The sequence below is a fragment of the Haliaeetus leucocephalus genome, unplaced genomic scaffold (genome assembly GCF_000737465.1).
Source record: "Haliaeetus leucocephalus isolate CR32 unplaced genomic scaffold, Haliaeetus_leucocephalus-4.0 Scaffold13, whole genome shotgun sequence".
NCBI classification, from domain to species: domain Eukaryota; kingdom Metazoa; phylum Chordata; class Aves; order Accipitriformes; family Accipitridae; genus Haliaeetus; species Haliaeetus leucocephalus.
In genome coordinates, this window is record NW_010972449.1 from 3,305,141 (window position 1) to 3,323,728 (window position 18,588).

Genomic DNA, 18,588 nt, shown 5'->3' on the forward strand with positions numbered 1-18,588 from the left:
GCCGGGGGGGGGGGGGGGGGGGGCAAAGTGCGCGGGGGCGCGCGGGTGCCTAACGGTCAGCGCGTGCCCAACCGTTCTGCGCCCCTCGCCTCGTCCCGTTCCGCGCTGCGCCATGGCGGGAACCCTGGAGTCTGTGGAGTCTTGCTTGGAGCAGCACATCCCGCCCGAGGACCTCGCCGAGGTGAAGCGGATCCTCTACGGGGGTGAGGCAAGGTGGGCTGCCAGGACGGGCTCGCCTCCCTCTCCCCCGTCCCCGGGGGGGGGGTCGGGGTCGTGTCCCTCCCCGTCTCCCTCGTCCCCCTCGGGCTCCGGAGGGGTGCCCGGGCCGGGAGTGAGGGGGGGAAGGCGTCAGTTTGAGGGCGGGTGCGCAGGACACAGGGCTGGACTGAAAGGAAAAAGGATAGGTTCTGTGGCGTTTGTGGTGCTGTGGTGAGGTTAGGCTGTGGTGAGATAACTGGGGTAGTTTGGAGGTAATCCAAGTTTGGGAAGCAGGGCAGTAGGGAGGTTGTATCAGAAGGTGGCTGACTGGAAGGAAAGACCTGAGGGGGATAGTTTTGAGGGGGGACTGGGGAGGTCGTGGCTTTGGGGTGAGAGAGCTGGAAAAGTGGGGATCTAACATGAGAAGAAATGTGTTGGAGGGAAAGTGTTTATAACCTGGGGGTGGCAGATGAAAGTTTGTACGTGTATGCTCCTTGATTTGTGCAGCAAGGTATTAGTGCCTGGAAATCACAATTATAAAAGAGGACACTGGGGTTTGCTGCCATGGAGGAGAGCAGTGAGGCTTGCACGTGACCTGGCTACTGCCTGATTTTTCCCTCCTCTGATAGTTAGTTGCATATTGGGGCATGGGAGCTTGGGTGTCTCTGTAGGGGTAGACAGTATTTGTGATCCTTTTGTTCCATTGTATTCAGAGCAGAAAAGAAGAACATCTCATCTTGAAATGTCTTTGTTTCCTGTTCAATCCAGAAAACTTAATTTGCCAGCTGCTGCTCTATCAGCAGCTCAGGAAAGAGATTTTGAACTACAGGGCTATGGATTTGAAGCTGCTCCAGAGCAATTGAGAAGGCCACGCATCGTTCGAGTGGGACTGGTACAGAATAAAATTCCACTTCCCACAGACACAGCAGTGGCAGTCCAGGTACACAAACTGGGATCTGGGCTGTTTGTGTGTAACTCCTCTTCTACTGGATTGAGAAATAACACAGTTCAGTTGTTGATGTTAGAAACGCCGTCATGAAATGTCTGCTGATTTTCTGGCCATGTAGGACCCATCACTATCTTAATGCAGCATACTGTAAGAAATTTGAATGACATGTTCAGTTTTATTGTTTCTCAGAAATGCCTCTTGTGTTGTGTTTACCTAGTGAGCAACTTGTTTGCAGTTTTTCCAAAGCTAATTATTTAGTAACTGATTTGGTACATGAAAATCCTTTGCCTCTAAAATGAAACAGAAAATCATTTACCCAAAATCAAAAGACATGGCAGCCCATGGAAACCACAGGTGCAGTTCTTGTTTTAATTGAGAAATGTTCCATTATAGGAAAATCCATTAGAGTAAACACAGATTAATAAAGCTGTGTTCATTATTCTTTTTACAGCAGTAAATGAAATGTTATTACAAGGTGACCATCATCTCTTAACACCTTGGACACAAAAGCACTGAGGTGTGACATATATGTATAGAAATAGCCTCCTAAAACTAACTTTAAAAAAGTGAAAGAAAATACCACCTTTATAAAATTTCCTGGAGTAGCAGTTTTATACAGTGACAGGACAGAACATTTCTGAAGTAATTTGTTTTGGAAAGATTACCTGTCACAGATGCAAATAATTAATTTGGCGAATGGATCGATCGAGTTTGTGGATTCTTTGTAGCATCTGTTGAAAAGACTACCCATTATATTAATGATTTTACCTTATAAATAACTAGTTAACTTTTTCTGTAAATCACTGTACAGTTGTTGAGTTCGTAGGTCACTGTTGACTTGTCTTGTGTCCCTTTTTATTGACACCTGAAAGTATCAATGCAAAGTGCTACACCTATGCTTATCTTTAAGGAGAATACTCAAGAAAAAGTACTTTGAAACAATGTTTTTTCACTAATTAATAAATGCTTTGATGTTTTTTCTTGGTAATAATCTACTGAGCTCCTAGGACAGAGGGATTTAGAAAATAGTTCGGAGGTAATAACTTCTAGAGAGTATCCAAGATCCACACGTTTGAGTAGGATTTGGAGATAACCAAGGAAATAGACTGTCCTTATCTCATGTTTTAAGATTCTGAGTACTTGACTTGAATTCACATTCACTTAACATCATTCTGTAGGTTGTTTACAATGAGCAGCAAAGTTTAAATTTTTGCTGATTCTATTAAGATTTTTAGCTATTTGCAAGTCAGTCAGCAATGGTTTGCCATATATTTAAATGTTGTAACCATGGAATTACAATTCCATTGGACTGCTTTATCTATTTTCAGCATCTAAATGCTTTTAAAAATCTATATCTAATTCTTTCTTATCGGTGTTCAGGAATGATAACTTCTTGAGTTACTGCCCCTGAAAGCAATGGGACTAAGTTATAGAACAAGAGAAATGTAATGTGAACAAAGCTTGTAAACACAAGTGAGTTAGAACATAGAGCTTTTTTAATAGCATGACACTTCTCACAATCAGGTGGCTGCACTGCACAGACGAATTGAGGAGATTGTGGAAGTAGCTGCAATATGTGGGGTCAACATAGTTTGTTTCCAGGAGGCTTGGAGTGAGTATTTTCTGTGATTCCTTCTAGGTTGTCAGGTCAAGTTCCTTCTATTTTAACAGGTGTCCTGTACTGGAAGTATGTCTTGTAAGTAAAGAGCAGAGATCTTCCAAGATGTAACAGTTGACTTTACTGGTTTGCTTTCTAAAGGAAAAAGCAAAGAGTCTTAGTTAGCAGAACTGTATGGAAGATGTACGTGAAGTCTGTCGTACCAAAGACTGGTGTATGCCGCAACAGTGATATTTGTAGGCGTGCTCCTTCTTCATATCATCCTCCATAATCCTTTCCTCCTGTTTTTTTTTTTCTCCTAAAACTTAGGGGGTTTTCTAGACAAATATTAAAATTTAAAAATCTAATTTTAATTAAAATGCAGTCTTTGAGGCTTAATAGAGGCAAAAACCAGAATGAAGGCCCGTGAAATGTTTGTGAAAACAGGTTATTCACAGAAAGTGTACACTAGTGACTGGAGTGTATTTTGTATTTTTACCTCTGGTAAGGCTTCACTAAGTGCATTCTGTCTCTTCTGCTTTGCTCTGTGTGGGCCCAAAACTCCTTGCCCTTGCTAAATATATTTTAAAATAGCTTTTGTCTTTAAACAAGGAAAACAGTTGAATCATTCTTAAGTGTTTAATTTTTTATCTGTGTTCATGCAAACTGTGTATTTCTTGAGTGACATGAACATTCTTGTAAATTTTATCTTGCATTGGTGTTTCCTAGCCATGCCATTTGCTTTTTGTACAAGAGAGAGGCTTCCTTGGACTGAATTTGCTGAGTCAGCAGAGGATGGGCCAACAACAAAATTCTGTCAAGAGGTAAAAAACCAACCAAGCGAACCCCCACCCACATCCAGCCTTCAACACCAGCCCATAACTGCCAGTGATTAGCATGGTTTTCTTCTTTATGTACCAGTAACTTGCTTGACAAATATTATGATAGTGAGTAAAGTAGAAATGGACAACAACAACTGTGCTCAATGTTTATTTTTTAAACTACTTTGCATTTATAGACTACCTTCTACTATGGAAGGCATGTGAAACCACCCATTTAAGTATTCCTGAATTTTACATGGGAGGAACAATTCTTCATGCAAATATTTTTAATTTCCATTTAAAAGCTGTTTCTTGCCTAGAACAGTTGAATATTAAACAATGCTTGTATGAAAGTGTGAGGAGAAAAATCGCTAGCCTTTTCTGAACAGGGAATACTTTCACACAACTTTTTTGCATCTTCCTGTGAAATGACACAAAATGTAGGGGGCTTTTTATGGACCTAAGGAGATTTGTTACTGTCTGGCTCTTATTTTTCACTTCCAGTTGATTGCAAGGGTGGAAGAGTTTATTTTTGTTTTCTGACAACTTTTTTTTTTATATAAGAAATTTAAATTATTTTCTTTACAAGTGATTGAAACAACTAAAGACCATTTTGATGTAAAATTTGCCAAGATATTCACTGACCTATTAAGCTTTTGTAGACAGCGTAATATCTTTAGTCTGATCTAGGGCAAGTACGTGTTGCTTCTCACTATGGAATTAATGACACTATGGAAGTTTGGAGAAATAGAGAAGTGATTTGAAGGAAAAGACAGTGTGCTAGTAAACTGGCAGTCAGAAGTTGCTTTATTTCTCACTCACACCTATGTCATTTGACATTTATAGTTAACATGTAATGCTATTTTACATTTCCTTTTTTTTTTTTTCTTTCTTTTTATTTAAATAACCATTTTTAGCTAACTGTGCTGTCTTTCGTTTGGTACACCACTTGCGTGGTATACCAGAATGGAAGAATGGTATATACCTCTTATACCTGTGAATAGATAGAGGTCAGCTTCATGGTTTGGCCATTGCTGTTAGGGTGCTTTTTCCTGTTGGTACCTTGCATTTCTAGTTGAAGGATTCAGGTGGAAAGCTGTCTGTGATGTATCCATCTTTGATGAAGAAACTGGCAGTGTGGGCATGCCAGTGTGTGTTAAGCATTAGTCCTTGATAACAGTCAGAGTAATATACCAGATGAAAACTTTTAAAATCCTTCTTTATGAACAAAAAATGAAAATAATTACTGCAGGCTTGTATGTAATAGAAGAATTATGTTCATTTGTATAGCTGGCAAAGAAATACAATATGGTTGTGGTATCTCCAATCCTGGAGCGAGATGAAATACATGGAGGAACTCTGTGGAATGCTGCAGTGGTTATTTCTAATTCTGGAGCTGTCCTTGGCAAAAGTAGGAAAAATCACATTCCAAGGGTTGGAGATTTCAATGAGGTAAGATACAGTATTGTGATTATAAAGCTAGTCTTACTTTGCAGCTCTTGTTCGTGTCAGCATGTGTTGCATCAGAGTTATATCATCAGGAAATATAATGTACTTCTAGAAAATGTGGTTCACTAAGTGTCAAATCAGTTTTTCTCAGGTGAAATTATAATAAGTTAATTCATCAGGAATAGAGAGTGATGACTCTTAAAGGACAAATAACATTGAATCTTTGTCATGTACTCTTCCTTGGCCTGATGGAAACTACAAAAGTATCGAGGATCTTTAAAACAGAATTCTTATAGACTACCTTCTACTATGGAAGGCATGTGAAACCACCCATTTAACTATTCCTGAATTTTACACGGGAGGAACAATTCTTCATACAAATATTTTTAATTTCCATTTAAAAGCTGTCACAGCTTTATGTTAGTTGTGCATGATTGGCTGAGGTAGTTTTTGCATGTGTGCATGTTGAACTTATTTTAATTTGGAGAGCAATTGTTTTGTGGCTCAGGTGTTTATTTATGGACTTGATCTCTGTTTCTCTGTAAGATTGTCTTGGAAATGACAGTTCTTTTGCTTACGTTTCTTTGAGCAGAATCCCCTAATTCATTACACTTCTGACTGAATAGCTGGTTTATGGCATCTTCTGTTTACTAATCATATTACTTCCACTAAAGCCCCCAGCAGTTTTTAGGCCATCCTCCAGAATCAGCTTCAGAAACTGAACTGGTAGTAAAGGCAACATCAGAAGAAAACTGGTAGATCTGAAGTGTGTTTATTCACCCATAGAATTATCACAGGTAGAAAGATCAGGATTAAAAATTAACCAAAGTCTAAAAATACATTGTCTTCGCTAACTAAGTCTCTCCTTGTCAGCTAAAGTGAGTAATTAACAGAGGCATTTCTTCTAAGCACCGGGAGCTGCTACATACCTGCAGTTGCTTTTGTTCCCTGTCTGAATGCTCCAGTCACTAAACTGAGGCTTCAGAATCCAAACTGCTTTTTTTATTAATTTTAAAAAGTTTTTTGTGTCTTGAAACTTCATGTTCAAAGACTTCTGGAAGTTTTGGCCTGGGCTCCCAGACCTGATCAGGCAGGTTTGTGTTTCTTCAGAGGAAACTGTTAATAGGTTTCTACAGGATAGATTTCTGGCACAGGCTTGTCAGTCACCAGTGTTGACTTCTATCTTTAATAATTATTTTGATATTTAATATTATTTTATCAGATCTGTCTTTTAGCTAGCAAAACAGTAACTAACAAACCCATATAAAATAAAAGCACTAATAAAAATGAATTTTGGTTACTTTCCACATTCTTGATTTGTTCCTTGTGTAATCAAACAAAAAATAAATTCCTTTTGCTTGTGCTAAAATATGATATCTTTCAGTTTTCCAGACAGTGTTTTGTGGAGCACCAGCAGATTCCAAGAAACTTCTTGTTTCCAGCTTTGAAATTGTAATGAAAGGCACCTAAGAAAATATATTTTTACTTTTCCATGTGAAGTATAAATAGACTTTCATCAAGAGTTTTGCATAATTCCTAAAAGGACTTAGTTCTTATAATCCTAAATGCCAGAATTGCCACAAAACAATCTAATTATATCTTGCAGGTATACTATAATGATTGGACATTTCTTGTATCTACCTCATTATAGAAGCAAGGAACGTTTAGCCAAAACAGCACTGTCTTTTTAGCTAGTTTTGTTAGCAAAGCATTAAGTCCGTTCTTCTGAGCTGAGCAATTCTGATAGAGGAACTTCAGAAACCACCAAGACTACAGGGAAGGATTATGCTCATCTCTGTGACTTTAATGTTGTTTTCTTTATCAACAAAGTTAACCTCCAAGGAAGCGCTGAATTTGAAATTATTTTTGTGGATTGTCTCTGTAGAGCAGATAGGGAAAGGAGCCTTGTTAAAATCATCCTTGTTGAATGGGTGAGAACTAAATGGAAACGGGAAAGAGATTTGTCTGTAACCTATTCAGCCGTGTGTGGGAGGGCATATAAATAAACAAAAATCAATCCTTCTTGAGACATCACAGTTTGTTGCTGTGGAGATGATTGTGACCTCTGGTGAGGAATAAAGAAATAAGAACTGATGAATTCCCTGAAGCAACAGCATTCTTGTTTTTCTTTTCCTATTGTAATAAAAGAAAACTGACAATAGAAGAAAAAATGGAAATATATTCAATCGGCAGAATTGTTTTGAAAAAGGACTGTGTCAGTGCCCACCACGTGGTGTGCTCTCTGCAGGCATGAAAGGAGATATTGCACAGTCCCTTAGGCACTGATTTTTTCGTGACAGCTGGTAAGAAACATGAGATGTCACTTTTACTGGGCATACTGAATCTCTAGTCCTTCTTAGTTTCAGAGGATGATCCCCCTGTATCTATCATGCCATTCTCTTACACTTACATGAGGCCCTAGTTTGTTCCCCAGGTGTAACTGTGCTTGCTTTAGGCCTGATATGGTTCTTCTTTCAAGACCAATGGCAGTGGTTGTTACGATGGACAGATAGTTTCAATAAAAAGGGAATTGTTTTACGACACACCTTTCTTATGTGATAAGAGGCACGCCCCATTGGGTCAGGCTGGTGGATTATGTACCTTGCTTTTCTGTCTCTGAGATCATCACAAAAAGGTACTATTAGGAATAAGTCTGGCCACTGCAACTTTTGTGCTCCCTCGGTATCCACAGTCATTGTGTTAGGGATGTTGGGTGGCATGTTCCTATCTATTTCTTTTCTTATCTGTGGTTCTTTTATCAATGACTTTGCCTAATCCCTTCTGAACCTGATGATAATACCTGTTTTCACAAAGAAGCAAATTTCAGAAGTGCACTGCCTGCTGCATGCAAAAAGCTAATTTCTTTGAAAACAGGTACAAGAGTGTAATTTCAGTCAATACCCACTACTGCTACTGCTTTGGGATTTCTGTATTCATCTTATCCACTGCCTTTGTGATTTTGTAAATCGTGTTCATAGTATTGCCCTCAGCTTTCTGTCTGCAGATTGAAGAGCCTTTTTAGTTGCTCCTCACAAGGGGGCTGCCCCATCCCCTTCATCATTTCAGTTGCCTTTACTTATTCTATCTCTATTATATCTACATTATCTAGTGTATCTACACCTAGTACATTATTGAGATGCAGACACTAGAATTGCCCAGAGTACTCAAGCCATGGGCACGCAGAATTCTTATAAACCAGCTGTTATGTTTCAATATCCTTCCTGTTGATGTCTGAGATTTTCTTGGGTTTTTGACTACCACTGAACTCTAAGCAGGCAACTGTCAGTGACTCCACACATACCCTTTTCTTGTATCTGTGAAGAACCATTTCTGTACATTTCATTTATAATATCTCTGTGAATGTTTGTCTCTCTTTATAGCTGTTAACATGACTGTCCTTCTCTTCACTAGTGCCTTTTACAGGAACGAGTGCATTTCTAATTGTTTAGAAATGTTTGATATGATAGGATGAAAGTTCACAGCATATGGTAGATGGGATCTTTAAGCCAACAGTTGGCTCCATTTTCTTTAAGGAGTGTTCTCTAGATTTATCCTGTGATTTTCCTGGTGGCAGTTTCAAGCCTTCTGTCTGTTTAGGGCAATAGGCATATAGGAAGTTTAAATAACCAATCTTAGCTATACACTGATAGTTCCTTATAGCATTCATAAAATTACTGCATGTCATTACATAACAGGTGAATGTAAAGGAATTCTGTGTTCTTTAAACAGTATTCATCATCTCTTTTTTCAATCAGAATCAAAGGATTGTGATGACTTAGGAGAATTTTCTTATGTGGTGAAAGTACTAAGAGAGGTGCCTAAAGTTTGGCAATTAGTGGATCTCTTCTAAGCTTCTGTAGAAGTTTCTAGCATTAATAGAAGTGTTTATGTCAAAGTCAGACAGTGCTTAGGTGTAGTATGTGTGAAGGGAAACAGAAAGGGGCTTGAATTTGATCTCAGCAGCCTAAGAGAGCCACTTTTTGCTATATACCCATTACAGGGCAGCTATGTACTAAACGAAAGGTGTCCTCGCTCACGGTCTAATGACTTGAAGCTGGTAATCAGAAATTGGGAAGTGTCAAAGCAATGTTGGAGGTATTTTTGCTTTTTAAAGAAGTCTGTATTTGTGGGATTTTGTTTTATTTGTTGGTTTTTTTTGTAGTCTACTTACTATATGGAAGGAAATACAGGACACCCAGTGTTTCAGACACAGTTTGGAACAATTGCTGTGAATATCTGCTATGGGCGCCATCACCCTCTGAACTGGCTCATGTTTAGTATGAATGGAGCAGAGATCATCTTTAACCCTTCAGCCACTATTGGAACGCTCAGGTAAAATACAAACTGATTTAGGCCGTTGCACAATTTCTGGGTTAACTGAACCAGGTGCCTCAGGGGCACCTTGCTGAGGTCTTGGAATCTGAGGCATCACCTCTTTGTTTTGCCTTCAGAAAGGAATCTGCATTCTTCTCCATCTGGAGTTTCGGGCTACCAGTCTGCTCATAGTCACTGATTCTCTTCCAGAACTTGAGTTGTACATCTGCAGGTCTTTTGTCTCTGAGACAGAGTTAACAAGCATCCAGCTGGTATTTTGAAAACTAATGGGAGTTTATTTAGATTATCCATGTAATATTTTTGCTTTGTGATAGGCAGTAGGAATTTACATTCAGGCTTAGCTTGCCAGCTTGCATCATCCACCTAGGAGCCAATAAATATGGTATCAAATTGCAGTTTTCAGAGCCAAGCTGAGAAACCCTTTTCTCAGAAACTTTTTTTTTTTTAACTGTTGGCAATTTTGTGATTATCAGGCCTCTTGAACCAGACTGAACCAGTGTAAACGGTTTCCCTTGAGATAATCTTCTGCAGATTGACATTAATTGCACCCTACCAACTTGATTTCCTAAAAGAAAAAAGAAAACCAGTTCAGTGAGCTAAGAAAATGCACTTTTTAGCTAGCTCATAATGATTAATTTGTGGATTAGATCTTGAATATGCTTTGCCTCTACATTATCAGCATCAGTCACATTTCAATATCATAACCTTTGAATGTGCCATGCTTCCAAAGCATTGTCTGACACAGGCTGTATGTTGCTTGGGATACTATAAAGTGATGCAAAATAACTGCATTTCTTTAGGGCCAGTGGGGGGGGCTTTCTTTAGGTAGAAACCTTCTAGAAATGGTTTCAGTGGTTCTTTATACCACTCTTCTTGACAAAATCACCATGCCTTCCTTTCATTCTCATTGTATTCTTTTCTTTGCTATACTACTCAATACTTTCAAATTCCAAATTGGACTATTTGTAAATTGAGGTGTGGGATTCCAGAATGTGTCTACACATCAGCTTAACACATGATACAACTGTTCTTTTTCTTTTTTTTTTTCCTCCTCATAACAGTAGGCTCTGAAAAGTAATTTAGTATTGTATAATGTTTACATACATATGACTGAAGAAGTGATGGTAGTTAATGCTTAATTATAAATAATAATATTTGTAACCCTCTTCAGCTTTGTATGGGGCAGTGGGGGAAAATCTGGCTTTGCAGAGTTCTTGGGAATACAAACATTTCCCTTGTGAGTTAAAAACTCATATTTTGGGCTAGCTGAACTGTCTTTGAGTTTCTAGCTCCAAAGATAATTTTTAGGAGGCTAACAGGAGTGTATTTCATTGTTATGGATGATATTGTAATACAAGTATAATATCCAGTAGCAAAGAAGACATACTGATCTCATATAATACTGAAAATTCTTTATCGTTTCTCTTCTCTCTCCCTTCAGCTGGGCTTGTGTGTGTGAACTAATTGCAGAATATTTTCATTTTGATTTCTTTAAACCTAGAGGAAGAGATTTTTCCAGTGTCAGTTTTGTAAACCTTAATGTACAGAATGTTCAGGCAATATAGACTTGCTAACTGGGTATACAAGATGATAGAAGAGTTAGAAATGTAAGAGGAGTATGTTTTTTAGCATTTTCCATTTCTTCAGGCTTCACCCAATCCCGTCTCTTTACCTGTTTAATGTAAATTTGGAGGTTTTCTGTCTCTGTAATAAGGTCCAAGAATATTCATCCAATTTTGTTGTCGACCAGCTAGAAAATTCTGAGGACATGGAGCATTCCTAACAGGGTAGAAATGGTGAAAAACAGATTAGAGAGATAAAATTTTCATACCCACAGCCAGTTCAGATGCAGAGAACCATGTATTTGCAAACCTGGAGAGTAGAACTGTAGGTCAGATGCAGTAACCTGTCATTCAAAATGCCTTTAATATTTTTTGGTATACAAGATAATTTAGGTTGAGTAACGTTAGAAAATGTCCTTTGAAAATAGTTGAATGAATGCTTTGGGGGCATTTATGTCACTACTAGAATAATATTTGTGGTTGTCCACTTATAACCCGTTAACAGGAGAGCAAACAGAAATTACCCTGTTGTCATACAGCACTTCATTGGTACTCTGGGTGCTTCAGGCTGTCCTCATTATTGGCTTTCACATGATTGTTTTTAAGCATATAATTTTTACTGCAGGAAGAGGACTCTTGAGGCCCATGTAAAAACTGTCTCTGGGGTCGCTTCTTGGCTATAACCTTTTTTTCCTGTCTCTCTTCTTCTGTGAAATTGTAATTTGCTGGAGCTTTTCAATAAAATCCCTTTTTCTTAGAAGAGCTGGCTGCCAGACTCAAAGTAATTGAGAAAAGAGGCAATAAACCAAGTCCTTTCAATCAGTCCAATGACCATCTCTTTAAGATTTTTGAGTCTGACTGGGAGATTAATGAGTCAGATGCTTGCAGCTTTGTCTTGGTATTCAGAATCTGGCAGGTACATGCTGTCACAGGAGTGTACAAATTGTATCACCTTTGTTTTGGAGCTCTGAGTACTTCCAGACCTCCTGTTAACTAGTCTGATCCCTGTGTACCAAACTATTTAGTAAAAAGAAGACTATTTCAGTTTTAAACATCAGTCAGAATTGAAATCTCCTTTGGAAGAGAAGTAGAGGCTTGTAAAAGAGAAGGAATTTTTTATTCCTCATTTCTCAGTTCTTGGTTTTATGTAAATTTAGTGACTGATTTAATAGGTAATTACTGGGAAGTTATCAGAATACTTTTGTTAAACATGCTTTCTTTTTCATCAGCCCACCATGGGAAAAATGACTTACTGGAACGTGCTATGAAAAAATACAAGTGGGAAATTTTGGTGGCAATAGATTTTAATTTTCCTTTCATTTTTTTTATTATTCCCATAATTATTTTTTTCCACTCATTGCTGAAAAAGCCTCTTCTGGACCATTTTGGGAAAAAAAGGAGACAACTTGTATGAATCTCTTACAGCTTTGCTGCAGAATGATGTTTGGTATATTAAAGGTAATGGAATGTGAAAGCCCATGTGTAAATCCTTTGCATAATTTGGAGAGTAAAATATTTTACACTGTAATTGCTTTGAAAATCTGGAGATGTCTTAATTTTTTTTTTCCATGACAAAGCCATATTTACAAGGTTATCAGGTAGACCTGTTTATACCTATATTTGAGCAGAAAATAATGATAATGCTTGGCTGTATCTGTGGGGAGATTTTGATTGTAAGAACAAGTTCAGTCTTAGCAGCTAACTTTGGCTTCTTTGACAGAAAAGGTACAGTGTGAAACAGTCATAATCTAAATTTGGCTCTGAAGTAGACAAGTAATGAATACCTGCCTCCTCTTTTGTGTATTGCAGTGAGTCCCTGTGGCCAATTGAAGCAAGAAATGCTGCCATAGCTAATCACTGCTTTACATGTCCCATCAACAGGGTAGGAACGGTATGTATCTTCACTTTTTTCATTTCGTTTCATAATTTAGGTATTGTAGCATGAGTTAATTCAAGGTAATGAACTGAGTAGCACTAGCATGCAGAGATTCTTCTACTGTATAACTACTGTATTAGTGTTTATAATATGATTTGAAGATGGACAGTGATAAAGAGATTGAGAGCTGCCTTGTTGCTGGCAGCCTACTTTTTGGTTGCAGCTGCTTCCTGTTCTTGAATTTCTCTCTTTGTAATAGGCACCCACCCTTTTGCTAATTTTCCTAGTTTCTATGGTGAAATCAGTATTCTTTTAGCCAAAATGACTGAAAATGGAATGTATCCTCAAGTCAGTGGTACACAACTGATTGCTGTTGTACAGATACTACCTCTTTCTGGACACTAAAGTTCTATAACGGAAACTCATATTGCACACAATAAGTTGTTCTTGCCTTCAGGTTAGTCCAAATACCCTACATTTATGTTCTTTTATAAGGTTCCCTGCAAAAATCCTGACTTGTTCTTGCCGTTATGTGAATACATTTGCCGCCTTTTGTGACCTGCAAAGATGTGTTTGGTTAAATGTCTCCTCTTTTGCCTCTTCTTGAAACTTGTGAAACTGATACGAGGCATGTTCCCCAACGTGTATGAACAACAGGCAGTGATACAAAAAGATCTTGTTGTGTAGCCTATCCATCATAGGAACTAGGCCCCTCTGATGACTCCCTTTAGAAAGTGCTGATAGTATGCCAGAAAAAATCTTAATAGATTTATATAAACTTTCATACTAAATATGGTAGACTAGCAAGGATTTCTTGAATGAAATGGAATTACACTGCCACCTATGGATTCCTTTTATTTCACAGGAATACTACAAAAATGCCTTTACTTCCGGAGACGGTGGAAAAGGTATGTTCAGAAATCACATTCAGTGGTTGCTAATAATTGTTAACTAGAAAGTCTGAAGAAATGGTAGCTCTCCTGCAAGTGTCTATCATCTCATGACAGCTATGGTAGCTAGTGACTGCCTTACTTAAGACTGCTGTTCTGTAAGCTGGAGAGAAGCAACACTTCCTATTAAAGTTGGTGGTACCACAGTATGTGGTCACCAGAAGTTCACACCTAAGGTTTCTATGTACTTTCAGAGGACTAAGAGTTTTGGAGTCAATGCAGTATTGTAGGACTGCAAGACAGAAATCCCACGAATTAGCCTTTGTTCTCAGTGTATGCATGACATATTATCCATAGTTTTAAGATTATTAACAGTAACAGCCCTAGCCTGAATCCCCAGCCAAGCCATTTTGCCCTGGTTCACAGATTTGCTGGAAGTTAAAGAAGAGAATGCTCAAAGAAGAGCATGAGATTTGCTTGTATGTACTTCACTTGTATGTTGAAACACTATAATTTGTCCTGTGTCAACCATGACTGCTTTTGGCTTCATCTGGAGCGGGCCTGAGCTTTCTTTTTAGCTAGTTGTGGAGCTAAGTGTAGCAGCTGCGTGAAAAAGGTCAGTGGTATCCATTGCTTAGTAGTACAACAGATGTGGCTGATTTTTGGCACAACTCAGAGTTGTGCAATATGAAGTAAGATTTTTTTTTTTCTGTGCCTCACATTCCAGTGTTTTAACCTCTGACCTTGTATTGAAAATTGAATGGGTGCATCTCTGTCAGCTGTTTTGGAAATGTATGATTTGACAATCAGAATTAATTTAAATTCTAAATAAAAAAAAACAATGAAAGCAAAGCCTTTCCTTTAGTTCAGAGACTCAATAACAGGAGACCATAATCATGCATTATTTAAAAGGCAGTGCAGTGAGTTTTTTCCTGTTAATTTGATATATGTGAAAGCTGTACTGTGCATGAAAGTAACTATTGGTCAAAACTGCAATTACCTTAGGATTGTGCTGTGACTCTTCAGGATGATATCTTGCTTAAAGCACAGTGAGTGAGCAACCACAAGAAATTGAGCCAGTTTTTATATGGTACTGCATGTTAAGTTGTATACTTGTTTGCAGATGGCATTACACGCTTTTTAAAAATTTCTTTAAGCACACCATGACTTGGGCCATTTTTATGGCTCAAGTTATGTAGCTGCACCAGATGGCAGCAGGACCCCAGGACTCTCTCGCACTCGGGATGGACTTCTGGTGGTAGAGATGGATCTAAATCTTTGCAGGCAAGTCAGTGACAAATGGAATTTTAAGGTAAGCCTGCTTATAAAGAAACAAACTTACATACGATATTGGAACAAACAAGCTTTCATGATGATCTTACAGTAGTTAAAAGGCAGCCTTTTTTTTAACAATCCAGAGCTTAAATTGTTGAACTAAGTTAACAGGATGTTCTGGAAGCCAAAGGCATAAATGGATTCCAAAAAGGAGTAGCCAAATTCAGGGAAACTAGGCCAATAGCTTTTAAATGAAAAACTTAGCCTTTGGTCCTTAAGTGCGGATTGCCAGGAGCTCTGAGGACTGCTAGGGGAAATATGTGAGGTTTCCTTATGCAAGGTTCGTAGGCATTTGTAACTGAGCTGAGATGGACCTTTGATCTGGCCTAATATGGTAGTTCTTTATATTCTTATAGGCCTTACTTGTCAGTTTTGGTGAAATGTAGTGAAAACCCAAACCTACAAGAATCTTTAAGCTTCTGAGAACTTTCTGAATGCAAACTTCTTGCAGTGTTAACTCCCTGAATTTGTAGACATGTTGAAGCCACAGAGAAAGAACTGTGTACATTCATCTCTGAAGCACCATAACACACTTTTGAATTTATCTAAATCGGATTAAGATGGCGGCAATCCTTTCCATGCGGCTTTAACAAACTTATTTATTACTGGTTTTTTGTATTCTGAGATAAACCTAATTTGGATCATCTTTCCTGAGGGTGTAATTTGATTTAATTTGTCCAGCAGCAGTGCTGGTTTAAGAAATTGCCACTGCAGCATTGCAGTTTGCTAACCCTTCTGTTGTGCCAGTACAAGCTATGTGGGGTGCTATATTGTACACTGGTTTAGTGGAGTGACCAGATTTTTTTTTTTTTTTAAACAAACAAATGACACTGTAGTTTCTTCTTTGAATCTGATCAAGTTTACAGCAGGCCCACAAATATTCTGTTGCAACAACAAAGCAAGCAAGCAAAAGGAAAAAAGAGGTGGCAACTTCTTAAATAGGCTTTGTTGATGAAGCAAACATCTTGCTTATTTCTGTGGAGACAGGTCTTCCATTCTAGTCCTCAGTACTGCTAGACTAGATGTTTTTCCTGTCTGCTCTTAAGATCAGCATGATTTGAATTCTAACAAAGTAGACCAGAACTCCTGGCTGGCAACTGTCATAATATATGTAGGTACTCTGGTAATAATCTAGTATTTAAAATAAGTAATCATTTGTAAGGAGTGTCAATTTTTGCACATAATGTTACTGCAAGGAGACATATATTTTATAGGGCTGGTTTATTTGGAACCACCTTGTGCATTACAATATAGTGCAATACATAATGTGTTTTGATTTCAATTTGATGCAAAAATACAAATTTTCTGTGGATTTGAACTCCTGAATAAACCTGAAATGCTAAATTAAAACATAGTCATTTCTTAGGTAGAGCTTAATTTCTTTGCTAATGCTGCCAATCTGTATATAGGGACTAAAGACAAAAAGTAATTTCAGGTCATCTTCTGGACAGAATTGCATTTGTTATTTTACAGATGTGTGTGGTAGGTATATGGCTGTTGACATAGTAGAATTAAACTGTGCTGAGAGATTCCCAGTTTTTTTTAAGTCAGGCAGGCATTTAGTTTTGCTTTGCCACTGAAATCTGAGGCCCTTATTGCGGAGTAGAGATTTAGTGTGTCAGGAAGCACATGGAGCATTGCTTATAACAGCTTAGTAGGGGTATCTGAACAAAAGCAATTGTATTGATTAGGAAAAACAAACAGTAAAAGCAAAACACTGACCTTTAGCTGTTTTGTATAGAATTGCTTATTTTTGGTTGTCTTCAAGTCTTGTACTTTCAGCACCTTAGTTTTATGTTGATGGTGTGGATTGCTGTTGTTGGTCTTTTGGCACATAAGGCACAGCTGTGGCTTTTGTTTAGGTGATAGGGGATATCTGTTTCCTTTTCCTTTCATTTGTGGTCAAGACAGAGGTAGTTCTTGATATAAGGGGAATGAGGAAGTATGAAGTCATCAGTTATCCACTGCAGAAACCCCTTGATAGCAAGTAGGAACCTATTTAACCTGCTCTGGTATCTGCAATTTGCATTCAATGATGCCTGAAAGGGATGTTAAGTAGAATGTCTTTGCTAAACTTACAGCAGCAAAATAGTTAAACAAATTGTCTTCATTACACTCTGGCAAGAAAGAAGTAATTCACTCCCCTCAGAGCCAATGTTGTAGACTGTGCACTTCAGAAAAGGACGATAGCACTATATAAAGTGCTATATTTCAGCCTCCTAGCTTACTGTATCACCCAAAACAATGATAATATTTCATACTATTAATCAATAAAGTAAGAGCAACCCAAATACTATCAGTGGCACCTATGCAAACATTGCTGACAGCAGGGTTCATCAGTTGTCAAGGGCATATTGTGAAGACATAATTACACACTCCTTTGCCTTCATAGGCATAAGTTACTTAAAAGAGAATATTGTTGATGCATAAGAAAGTAAGTCCACCTTTCACATTCAACTTTCAGCTATCCAGGATAACCAAAATAGCCTTAAGTAATTAGTCAGCAGACATGACTGTCAATGAAGGGCAGCTGCAAAGCAGGAAGGTGTTCGCTTTAAAGTTTCACTTTTTAGAGTGGAAATACACTTCTCTTTTTTGAGTAGAAGTATAGTTTTAGGCAACACAGTGCGAGTTCTTTTATAAAAGAAGTATATTAGTTTGTGCTAAGGCACTGGAGGTCTTGCATTTTGAGTGAATTATGATTTTACTGTTTGGGGCAATTAAATAATAGGTCGTCATAAAAAAAAATGGTGCCCATAAATATTTTCTACTGAAGTACTTCCATAGCTTACTACAAGAACTGAAGCTTTGATTTTTCTTTTCCAGATGACTGGTAGATATGAAATGTATGCAGACAAGCTCACTGAAGCAGTCCAGCCTTATTTTATACCCAGTATAATCAAAGAGTAAGAGAGAGCATCTCATTACAATTAAATATTGCATAACAAATTAAAAGGTACTGTTGGATGATAGCTGTACTGTGGATCACAAGTTGTTATTTTAATGTTGTAGTTTAATTTCCTGTAACCAACTTTTACATAATAGGATTCAAAACTGTGTTAAGTAAAATAATTGAAAAATGGCCTCTTGGTTTTGGGGTTTTTTTTGCGATTTACACTAATGAGTCCAAACTTTTGTTCCTTTCTAGAAATATATCCCGTAGGAATACACTGATATAAAATGATGATGAAATATATTCAGTGCTGCATATTGTGATATAGTTTGATGGAGATGGTGAGTTCAGAGGACAAAAAATTTTTTACATAAGCTTTGCATTGTGTGTCTATGTACTTCTGCTTCCCAGTTTTTACCCCCTACCCCAATGCATAATTTAGGGAGAAAGGAGGCATAAATTATTTTCATCTGTTTTTTTTAATTACAAACTATTTGATGCAGTTCTGTTAGAGCTAAGTAATGTCCCAGACATGTCCTAGTTGTCTGAAGATCTGTGGGTACTGTAAAGAAAGACTACTTTGGTTCTATTTCCCCTTACACTACATATTAGAACCACAGCTGGACCAATGTCTTTGATGGGCTCCTTCAAAGTGCAATAGTGCTGCAGCCAGATGCTTTTAA

General features: G+C 37.9%; 1 protein-coding gene across 1 annotated transcript; it reads left to right on the forward strand.

Annotated features, from left to right (window-relative positions):
• The first annotated feature begins 23 nt into the window (after window positions 1–23).
• On the forward strand, window positions 24–18,086 carry UPB1 (ureidopropionase, beta). The gene is made up of 10 exons (XM_010575198.1): window positions 24–213; window positions 967–1,138; window positions 2,672–2,759; window positions 3,474–3,568; window positions 4,856–5,017; window positions 9,177–9,346; window positions 12,721–12,802; window positions 13,653–13,695; window positions 14,835–14,989; window positions 17,839–18,086. Exons 1-10 carry the CDS (start codon window positions 113–115, stop codon window positions 17,920–17,922), a joined length of 1,152 nt encoding a protein of 383 aa, XP_010573500.1. The 5' UTR covers window positions 24–112; the 3' UTR covers window positions 17,923–18,086.
• Window positions 18,087–18,588: the final 502 nt, after the last annotated feature.

Coding starts and splice junctions, on each gene's coding strand:
- UPB1 (XM_010575198.1), top strand. CDS start 113: ATGGCGGGAACCCTGGAGTCTGTGGAGTCTTGCTTGGAGCAGCACATC. Junction 214..966: donor CTCTACGGGGGTGAGGCAAG/GTGGGCTGCCAG, acceptor TGTTCAATCCAG/AAAACTTAATTTGCCAGCTG. Junction 3,569..4,855: donor CAACAAAATTCTGTCAAGAG/GTAAAAAACCAA, acceptor TCATTTGTATAG/CTGGCAAAGAAATACAATAT.